The 10,564-nt window shown below is 57.6% G+C and overlaps 1 protein-coding gene and 1 non-coding gene across 2 annotated transcripts in view; both read right to left on the reverse strand.

Annotated features, from left to right (window-relative positions):
* TERT (telomerase reverse transcriptase) overlaps positions 1 to 9,260 on the reverse strand; it is a 28,279-nt gene extending 19,019 nt beyond the window's left edge. The window contains exons 1-4 of the mRNA NM_001282465.1: positions 9,031 to 9,260; positions 5,208 to 7,026; positions 3,246 to 3,441; positions 1,350 to 1,539 (exon numbers count right to left, since the gene is read on the reverse strand). Of these exons, the coding sequence (NP_001269394.1) occupies positions 1,350 to 1,539; positions 3,246 to 3,441; positions 5,208 to 7,026; positions 9,031 to 9,258 (2,433 nt within the window). The 5' untranslated portion in view covers positions 9,259 to 9,260. The remainder of the gene's footprint in view (positions 1 to 1,349; positions 1,540 to 3,245; positions 3,442 to 5,207; positions 7,027 to 9,030) is intronic.
* On the reverse strand, positions 3,029 to 3,166 carry LOC114807744. Its single transcript, XR_003755819.1, has one exon. It is a non-coding gene; the product is annotated as a small nucleolar RNA SNORA7 (small nucleolar RNA).
* Positions 9,261 to 10,564: the final 1,304 nt, after the last annotated feature.

Here is a 10,564-nt window from a genome sequence, read left to right on the forward strand (position 1 = left end):
TGAATTTCTAAGGGTACCAGATTCCACTCGTGACGACACAGCCAGCAATAGACTGGCCTAGTGAAAAGAACACAGGACGCCAAGTTGGGAAGCAAGTTCTGCCAACCTCTCTGCTGAATGAGCTCGGGCAAGTCACTGTGCCCGTTTCCTCGTCTGCAAAATACGGGGAGGAAAAATACCTGTTAAATAATGATGGTATTTGTTAAGCCCTTACTATGTACCAAGCACTGTTCTAAGCTCGGAGGGAGATACAAGGGAATCAGCTTGTCCCACGTGGGGCTCACTGTCTTAATCCCCATTTTACAGATGAGGTCAATGAGGCACAGAGAAGTTCAGTGACTTGCCCAAAGTCATACAGCTGTGAAGTGGTGGAGCCGGGATTAGAACCCACGACCTGACTCCCAAGCCCGTGCTCTCCCCACTAAGCCACGCTGTTCTCCCCGGTCTCTTGGGCCGGGAGCCTAAAGCGACAGGGACAGTGACCCCTTTGATTATCTTTATTTATTTTAATATCTACTCCCCTTCCGCTGGACTGTAAGTTCCTTGAAGAGCAGGGATCGTGTCTACTTCTTCTATTACATCTTTCCACGTGCATACTACAGTGCTCTGCACGGTGAGCACTCAATACATTTCACTGCTCTCTTCCCCCTTCAAAGCCCTACTGAGAGCTCACCTCCTCCAAGAGGCCTTCCCAGACTGAGCCCATTTTCCTCTACTCCTCCTTCCCATTGCCCCGACTCTCTCCCTTCGCTCTACCCCCCCCCCCCCCGACCCCACAGCACCTGTGTATATTTGTACATATTTGTCTATTTTATTAATGATGTGCATATATCTATAATTCTATTTATCTATTCAGATGGTATTGATGCCTGTCTACTTTTTTGTTTTGTTGTCTCTCTTCCCCCTTCTAGGCTGTGAGCCCGTTGTTAGGTAGGGATTGTTTCTATCTGTTCCCGAATTGTACTTTCCAAGCGCTTGGTGCAGTGTTCTGCCCACAGTAAGCGCTCAATAAATACGAGTGAACGAATGAATCCTAGGGCTTAGCACAGTATTTGGCACGTAGTAAGTGCGTAATCAATACCATCATTATTAAAAATTCTTCTTTTCTGGACCTAGGGCCAAATCCCCTTTATCACTTATTTTCGGAAGAATGCCAGAAGTCCTTTAGGAAATCTATACATATCTGTATCTATATATGTACATGTATGTGTGTGTGTTTATATACATATATATATATATATATATTTTTGCCCTACCACTTTTCAGTTACTCTCGGCACTCTCACGAGATCCTACCCATGGCCTTTGAATAAAAAATACCCAGGCTCAAAATAAGCAGAGAACAGCGACCTTCTTATCTCTGCTTTCTTTTGGGAATAACTTTGCTCCGGCGATGGTGTCTGCATTCACAATCGGCCGCAGTCCGTTGGATTTGGGGATGAACCGGAGTTTGGATACCACGGGAACATATTTTTTGGACAGGTTTTCTTTAATTTCCTTTTCAGATATTGCTTGAAGCTGCACCTTGGCCAAGTGGTTTCTGAAAGAGAAAAAAAGCATTAAATCTGCCCTCTGAAATGAATCTCTGAGAATAACACCGCCCCACAAAACCAGCCCAAACAAATGAAGCAAGCAGATTCACAGAACTTGAAGATAATCCGATATCAATAACGTAGGAGGAATTTGGAGCTTTTCCTTAGCTTGATCAAAACAGAGATCAGATTTCCGCTTCAAACACTTCGGCTGGAACGGCAACACGGCACCAAAACACAATCTGCTGTTCTCCGGCTTCTCACTCACTCTTCGCCTCACTGAGGAGACCCTACGTAAAGCTTGGGCATAAAACTTGCCCCGGCTCAGGATGAACGGAGAACAATCAGGGGGTCGAGGTTTCTGTTTTCCTCAGATTCGGTTCTCTGCCTTCTGAGCAGTGGTTCCAGCACTTTAGCAGCCACAGGATTAAAGGGAACCTGTGCCATCCCCACCAAGTTCCAGAATAACTGAATAAATGGAGCTGGAAGAAGTAAAGCCTCATCTTGCTTTGTTGGTTTGGGGCAGGGGGCTGGTTTTGGGGGGGGAACTGCCAAGCTCGGGGTCTTATGGAGATGCCTGTCAAGTCTCGGGTCCCTCAAGGAACCCTCAAGGGAAGCTCACTGAGAGGATTCTTCTGCAGACGAGTGGTGGCTACCGTGCCAGGGTGGAGCTGACCTCGGGGCACCTGACTCCCCATGGCCTCCCCATGCGGTGACCTGAACCTTGAGGAACACCCTCCTGCCCGCCCAGTGTTTAGAACAGTAGTAACCCTCCCAAGTGCTCAGTACAGCGCTCTGCGCACAATAAGTGCTCATTAAATACGACCGAACACTTATGTCCACACCTTTTAAACACTGTTGTTTCCCCTTCCAGTCCTTAATTTCCATGCCCGCCTCCCCTGCTAGACTGAAGCTCACTGTGGACAGGGAATGCGCTGACCAACTCTGATGGATTGTAGTCTCCCAAGCGCTTAGTACAATGCTCTGCACACCGTAAACACTCGATACATACCATCGCTTGATCGATCGATCGTAGACAGGGATTGTGCCTACTAAAGCTATTGTACTCTCCTCTAGACTGTACTCTTATGTGGGTAGGGAATGTGTCTGTTATATTGCTATATTGTACTCTCCCAAGCGCCTAGTACAGTGCTCTACACACAATAAGTGCTCAGTAAATAAGACCGACTGCCACATGCTCACTACAGTGCCCTACATAGAGTGTTTGATAAATCCTAATGATTGAATGACCGATCGGTTGGGTCTCTCTGGATCGTTGTAGCCTTTTGCTGTCGTGTCCGACCCTTAGCGACGTCTTGGACACGTCTCTCCCAGAACGCCCCGCCGCCATCGGCAATCGGTCTGGGAGTGGATCCGTAGAGTTTTCTTGATAAAAATACGGAAGTGGTTTACCACGGCCTCCTTCCACGCAGTAAACCCGAGTCTCCGGGCTCGACTCTCTCCCGGGCCGCTGCTGCCCGGCACAGGTGAGTTTTGACTTGTAGCAGATTGTCTTCCACTCGCTAGCCACTGGCCGAGCTAGGAATGGAATGGGCGGGTCTCTGCTCGACTCTCCCTCTTGTAGTCGGGACCGGTAGAGTACTGGAAACTCTCCAGGTGCGACCCTGAGAGGGGCACTCCGAACGCACGTGGCATTTAGCTCAATGCACGTAGCTCTCATTTTCCCACCGTGCCCTCTAGGCCGTCAAAGTACCTAATTCCAATGGCTTGCAACCTGTTCCAAACGCATTTTCGGTAGAAGAAAAGCAGATTCTTCTGAAACATGGTCTCGGTGACGTAGAAGAAGGCTCGGAGCAGCTCCACCACGTAGGCCCTCATTAGCCAGTGGAGGAACTTGGCTAGGATCTCCTCCCGGAACCGGTGTTCCGACGCTGGGACGGAGTGATCCCCTGGAACGGGCAGAAACGGAAGCACAGAGTTCCTAGATGGCGGCGGCCGCCCCCAGTCGGGATCCGTCCCGCCCTTGGCACAACTCTCCTTTCGCAGGAGATCTGCTCTGGCGTCGGTAAGAATGATAATAGAAATAAGTGTGATATTTGTGTACTATCGATTGTTAAACGCTGGACCGAGCACCGTTCTAAGCGCCGATTCATTATACGATAATCAGGTCGGACAAGGTCACCTTGCCCCCTCCCTCCTCTCCTCGCTACTCTCCTACCGCAACTCGGCCCGCACCCTTGGATCCTCTAATGCCACCCTACCCACTGTACCTCCATCTCGTCCGTCTCATCGCCGCCCTCCCGCTCACATCCCGCTTCTAGCCTGTATCATCCTCCCTCTTCCTATCCGACGATGACTCTTCCCCCGCTTCAAAGCCTTACTGAATAATAATGTTGGTATTTGTTAGGCGCTTACTATGTGCCGAGCACTGCTCTAAGCGCTGGGGTAGACGCAGGGGAATCAGGAGGTCCCACGTGGGGCTCACAGTCTTAATCCCCGTTTTACAGATGAGGGAACTGAGGCCCAGAGAAGTTAAGTGACTTGCCCACCGTCACACAGCTGACCAGTGGCAGAGCTGGGATTCGAACTCATGACCTCTGACTTCAAAGCCCGTGCTCTTTCCACTGAGCCACGCTGCTGCTCTGAAGGCACGTCTCCTTTTCCTTTCCTTCCGCTCTTGTGTCGCCCTGACTCGCTCCCTTTCATTCATCCCCCCTCCCCGGCCCCACAGCACTTACGTCCATATCTGTAACTCATTTATTTATATTAACGTCTGTCGCACCTTGTAGACTGAGCTCGTTGTGGGCAGGAAATGTGTCCGTTATACTGCACTCTCCCAGGCACTTAGTACAGTGCTCTGCCCACAGTAAGCGCTCAATAAATACGACCGACGCAGTCCCCGTCTTGCAGGAGGAAACCAGCTATCGAATTCCTGCTTTGCGACTGAGGCCCAGAAAAGTGAAGTCACTTGCCCAAGGTGGAAGTCACTTGCCCAAGGTCCCACAGCAGAGACATGGCAGAGCCAGGATCAATAATAATGATAATAATGATGACGGTATTTGTTAAGTACTTACTATGTGCCAAGCACTGTTCTAAGTGCTGGGGTAGATACAAGTGAATCGGGTTGTCCCACAGAGGGCTCACAGTCTTCATCTCCATTTTACAGATGAGGTAACTGAGGCACAGAGAGGTTAAGCAGCTTGCCCTAGGTCACGCAGCCACAAGTGACAGAGTCGGGATGAGAAATCACGTCCTCTTACTCCCGAGCCCGTGCTCTTTCCACTAAGCCACGCCGCTTCCCACGCCGGAGAAGCCTGAAACGTGGGGAGGCGTTCGGTCGGAGAGGTGACGCTAAGCATTTGCTAATCGATTAACCGGAATCTGGCCCTCACCCTCCCATCCCTTCCGAACACATCTCCGCATTCCTCTCTTCCTCCCCCTCTAGACTGGCAGCCCGTTACGGGCAGAGAACGTGTCTGTTACATCTGCTGTACCGCGCTCCCTCAAGAGCTCGGTACAGTGCTCTGCATTGGTTTCGTTTTATTCGATTGCTTTTATTAAGCGCTTACTGTGTGCAGAGCACTATACGAAGCGCTTGAGAGAGTACAATATCACGATAAAGAGACACATTCCCTGCCACGACGAGCTTCCGGTCTCCCGAGCACACAGCAACGCTCGATAGATTCCCCCCGATCGATCGACGGCCGCCCGCTACCTCGGCCGGACCGAAGCCAGGCACAGTCCGAGACTCTCATCTTCCACCTCAGCTCCCGCAGGGAAAACTTGTCGAACTTCCCCAGGGCCAAGAAGGCCTTGACGTTCCTGAGGAAGCGGCATTTGTTGTGGCTGGACCCCCAGAGCTCGGCAGGCACCACGCGGAGCAGGCACTCCCTCACGAAACCGTACACCCGCCAGGAGCTGCTGTGCTGCCGGAGGAGGTCGTGGACGCCCCACCCGGCCCCCGGAGACGCCGTCGGGGAGACGGCCCCGGCGCGGCGGGAGCCCTCGGGGGAGCCGCCGGCCGGCGACGCCGTCCGTCTTCCTCCGGCCCGGCCGGCCGACCGGAGGGAGACGCCGGCCGGCCCGCCGGGAGGCCCGGTGCCCGCGGCCGGCTCGGCCGCCCCGACCCGGACTGGGCAGCTCTTCCTCAACAGGACGCCGTAGGGGCACCTCCCGTGATTCTGCAACAGCTCCCGGAACACGTGCCTCATCCGCCAGTAGCGTCCGGGGAGCCGCCGCTTCTTCCGGCCGAGCCTCCGACCGGCCGGGTCTCGTCTCCCCTCCCGGAGGCTCCCGGCCAAGAATATGGCCTCCACCAAGCCTCGTCCCCCGGCCGGGTCGCCCCGCAGGCGATTCAGCGGAAAGGACCGTGGTAAACGTTCCTTCAGGTCCCTGGAGGAATACAGGAGGCGCTTCCTGTCGATGAAGACTCCAGGGCGGCAGGCTGCCCGGGAACTCTCCGGAACTGAACCCGGAGGCCCGCGGCCGGGGGTCTGTTCCCCGGCTCCCGATCTCGGGCTTTCTTCCTCCCGAGGGGAGCGGGCGGGGGAAGACCATCCTGGGGGAGCCGATCCCGTACTCCCGGGCTGGGATGGGGCCTCCAGACCTCGGGTTTTTGGAACCCGAGGCCCCGGCCGGACTAAGTTCCCTCGGACCCGCTCGGGGAATGGCGGATCTGATGGAATTCTGGAATCTTCCCGGTCCCGGCGGCCCCCGGGAACCGACTGCATTTGGAGCAGACCCCGGGAGGCCTCCGACGCCTCAGACCCCGGAGCTTCCGGCCGGACCTCCCTCGTGGGCGTGGCGGGGCTGGGCGACCCTGGGTCCGGGCCCCCGTCCCGGCCGGCGAGAACCGCCCCTTTCCGCCTCTTGCCGGAGGTCCCCCTTTCGTCCTTTTCGAGGTATCGCTTGGCGGCCCGGGGAGCGAGCCCGGGGTCCGGCCGCTTTCTCGGCCCGTCGGTGACGGGGCGGTCCCTTTCACGCCCACCCGGGTTCGTGCGTCTGGACGGCAGACGGGTTTCCCTACGGCCCCCGGCTCCGCTCTCGCGCTCACCGACTCGGCGTTTCCTCCGCTTCCGATCCGACTGCTCCCCGCGTCTCCCGTGAAGACGAATCTTCTCCCTGACGTACTCCGAGAGGACGTCGCGCCTCCGGTTGGAGGCTCTCTGTCGGAAGAACCGAGGGGAGGAGGGGCGGGGAGGGGAGGAGTCCGTCGGCGGGAGTTCGTAGATGGGCTGCCCGCAGATCTGATAAGAGCAGTTGGGTGGCACCAGCATAAACAGGGCACAGTGTTCCAGCAAATACATTATCACGTCGTCCCCGACCCGGCTGAACAGCATCTCCCAGAGGATGCTTGTCCTGACGCTTTCCGTGGAGATGTTGGGGAGGTAGTTGCAGACGTTGGACGTGAACACCACCGGCTCTGACCTGCTGTTCTCGTCCAACAAGGTGTACCCGAACGCCAGCACGTTCTTCTTCCCCTTCTCGCAGATGCGCTGAACGATCCGAGCCACAATCTCCTTCTGGCTCGACAGCTGGAAGAGGCAAAGAGAAACGCTCGGAGTCATCTTGTGTCGCCATCCCCCCGCTGTCTTTGACCCCTGGGTTCCGCCCAGGGGCTTGGACGGGTTGGGGTGTGCGGTCCGTGCGGGTGGAGAACGTGGGGGGCGGCTAACCCCTTCTGGACGGCGAGCCCGTCTGCGGGCGGGGACTGTCTCCCTCTGTCGCCGAATTACGCTTTCCAAGCACTCGGTACAATGCTCTGCACGCCGTAAGCGCCCAATAAATACGACTGAATGAATGAGTGAACGAACCAGGTGAGGGGAGGCCATCGGGGCAACGGAAACTACCGGCCGGAGGGGATTCCGAAGCGGAGGGGGGACGGTCTGGAGCAATCGGTCGTATTTACCGAGCGCTTACTGGTGCAAAGCACCGTACCGAGCGCTTGGGAGAGGGCAGTAGAACAACGGAGAGGCATTCCCCGCCCACGACAAGTTTACGGTCCGAAGGATAAGCGGTAGCCGAGTGGGTAGACGCGTTCCCTGGCCACAACGGGCGGCAGCGCCCTCGAAAACCGAATCCGATCCAGCCGGATCGAATTCGCCGAGCACTTCCCGCGGGCCAAGCACTGTACCGAGCGCTGGGGAGAGGACACTAGAACAACGAAGAGAGGCATTCCCTGCCCACGGCGAGTTTACAGTCCGGAGAAGGAGCTGTAACAGAGTCGGTAGACACATTCCCTGGCCTCAACCAACAGCCACGTCAGAGGGAGGGGACCCTGAAAATTCAATTCGATTCGACTGGATCCTATTCACTGAGCGCTTAATGCGTGCACAGCACTGTACTAAGCGCTTGGGAGAGGACAATGGAACACAGAGACGCACTCCCTGCCCATAACGAGCTTACAGTCTAGAGTTTGAGCCGTGACAGAGTCGGCAGATCCGCTCCCTGGCCACGACAAGCAGCGGTGCCGGGAGAGGGGACCTTGAAAACTGAATCCGATGCAATCCAATCGCATTTATTGAGCGCTTACCGTGTGCAAAGCTCTGGACTAAGCGCTTGGGAGAGTTCAATGGAACAATAAACAGTCGCATTCCCTGCCCACAACGAGGTCACAGTCTAGAGCTCGGGGCGTAGCAGAGTTGGTAGACCCATTCCCCGGCCACGACGAGCAGCGATGCCGGAGGGAGTAGGCCTCGAAAAGTGGGGGGCAATGTGGAGTGCGGCAATGCCGGGGGGGGGGGGGGAGGGGACCCTGTAAAGTCGGAGGGATGCAGCCTGGCGTGCGGCAATGCCGGGAGGAGAGAATCCTGGAAAGTCGGGAGCTGCGGTCTGGGGGGCAGCGAAGTCGGGAAGAGGGGATCCCGGAAAGTCGGGAGCTGCGGTCTGGGGTGCAGCAAGGCCGGGAAGAGAGGATCCCGGAAAGTCGGGGGGGGGGGGGAATCAATCTGGAGTGCAACAAGGCCGGGAAGAGAGGATCCCGGAAAGTTGGGGGATGGAGTCTGGGATGCAACAAGGCCGGGAAGAGGGGATCTCGGAAAGTTGGGGGATGGCGTCTGGGATGCAACAAGGCCGGGAAGAGAGGATCCCGGAAAGTTGGGGGATGGAGTCTGGGATGCAACAAGGCCGGGAAGAGGGGATCCCGGAAAGTTGGGGGATGGCGTCTGGGATGCAACAAGGCCGGGAAGAGAGGATCCCGGAAAGTTGGGGGATGGAGTCTGGGATGCAACAAGGCCGGGAAGAGGGGATCCCGGAAAGTTGGGGGATGGAGTCTGGGATCCAACAAGGCCGGGAAGAGGGGATCCCGGAAAGTTGGGGGATGGCGTCTGGGATGCAACAAGGCCGGGAAGAGGGGATCCTGGCGAGTTGGGGGGGATGCAGCTGGGGGGGCGGCGAGGCCGGGAAGAGGGGATCCTGGCGAGTCGGGGGGCTGCAGTTGGGGGTGCGGCGAGGCCGGGAAGAGGGGGCCCCGTAAGGCTGGGGGGGGGGGGGTGGCATCTTTGGGGTGCAGCGAGGCCGGGGGCAGGGGGCGGAGGTACCTGGCGGAAGGTGAGCGGGTCGGGGAGGGGGCGGGCTCCCCGGGGCAGGCACACGACGCACTGGGCCAGGAAGGTTTGGAAGATCTCGGGGTCCCCGGGATCCCCGAGCGGCAGCAGCCCCCGGGGGGCGCCGGGGAGGCCCCCCACGAAGTCGGGCAGCGGCAGGACGGCGGCGTAGCGCGCCCGCAGGACCGCGTGCACCGCAAAGAAAGGAGCCGCGCTCGCCATCGCCGAAGCCACCGGGGCCACCGAGGGGGCCCGACCCGAGGGGGGGCGGGGCCCCGAGGGGGGGCGGGGCCAGAAGGGGGCGGGGCCCCGAAGGGGGCGGGGCCTCCGGGAGCTGCGGGAGAGGGGCGGGGTCATTCAAATAGGGGCGAAGGGGGGCGTGACCATAGGCTCCCGCTGCAAGGGGGCGGGGCCCGCTGGGGGCTGCAGAAGGGGGCGGGGCCATTCAAATAGGCGGGGAAAGGGGCGTGCCCATAGGCGGTGGCTGCGAGGGGGCGGGGCCAGCGGCGCGAGAAGGGAAAGGGGGCGGGGCCGGCCGCAGGGGCAGCGAATGAGCGTGGCCCGAGGGCTGGGGGCGGGGCCGGCAGGGCGGGGGGGCGGGGCCCGCGTCGGGGGGGGGCGGGGACGGGCGGTGATTGGACGGGGCGTCGCTAGGGGCGGGGCCCGGCGCGTCGCTAGGGGCGGGGCCTCCGCGAGCTCGGCGAACGGCTGCCTTCGCGGCAAGGCCGATACGGGGGTATTCATTCATTCATTCATTCATTCATTCATTCATTCATTCATTCATCCATTGAGCGCTTACTGTGTGCAGAGCACTGGGCTGAGCGCTTGGAACTGCACACTTGGGCACCGGATGGCGACCGTCCCTGCCCAGTAACGGGCTCACGGTCTCAACGGTCTGGCAAAGCCAAAGGGAAGACAACGAAAACAAGACATCGTCGAGCCCAACACAGTCAAGGGGATGCGCATCTCATTAGCGCAATTAAGAGGGTGATGAAGATGCAAATGAGCATCTTCATTGCAGGGGCAATTTTGGCAACAGACAGGGACAATCCCCGCCCAATAAAACGGGCTCACAATCGAAACGGGGGAGACAGCTGGCAGAGCAAAACAGGGAATCAATCAGTGCTACTTACTGAGCGCTTCCTGTGTGCAGAGCACTGTGCTGAGCGCTTGGCAGAGAATGATCCAAGGGAGCTGGTAGGCACGCTCCCTCCCCGCGACAGCGCTCTCTTCACACCATAAACGCTCAATAAAAACGACCGAAGGAATAAAAAGCACTTAGCCCGCTGTTCTGCATACGGTAAACGTTCAATTAATACCCCCGATTGATTGATTAATAACGATGATGGCGTTTAGTAAGCGCTTGCTATGTGCAAAGCACTGTTCTAAGCGCTGGGGAGGATCAGGTTGTCCCTCACCGTCTTAATCCCCATTTTGCAGATGAGGGAACTGAGGTACAGAGAAGTGAAATGACTTGCCCAACGTCACACAGCCGACAAGGGGCAGAGTCGGGATTAGAACCCATGAC

The sequence above is a fragment of the Ornithorhynchus anatinus genome, chromosome X3 (assembly GCF_004115215.2).
Source record: "Ornithorhynchus anatinus isolate Pmale09 chromosome X3, mOrnAna1.pri.v4, whole genome shotgun sequence".
NCBI lineage: Eukaryota > Metazoa > Chordata > Mammalia > Monotremata > Ornithorhynchidae > Ornithorhynchus > Ornithorhynchus anatinus.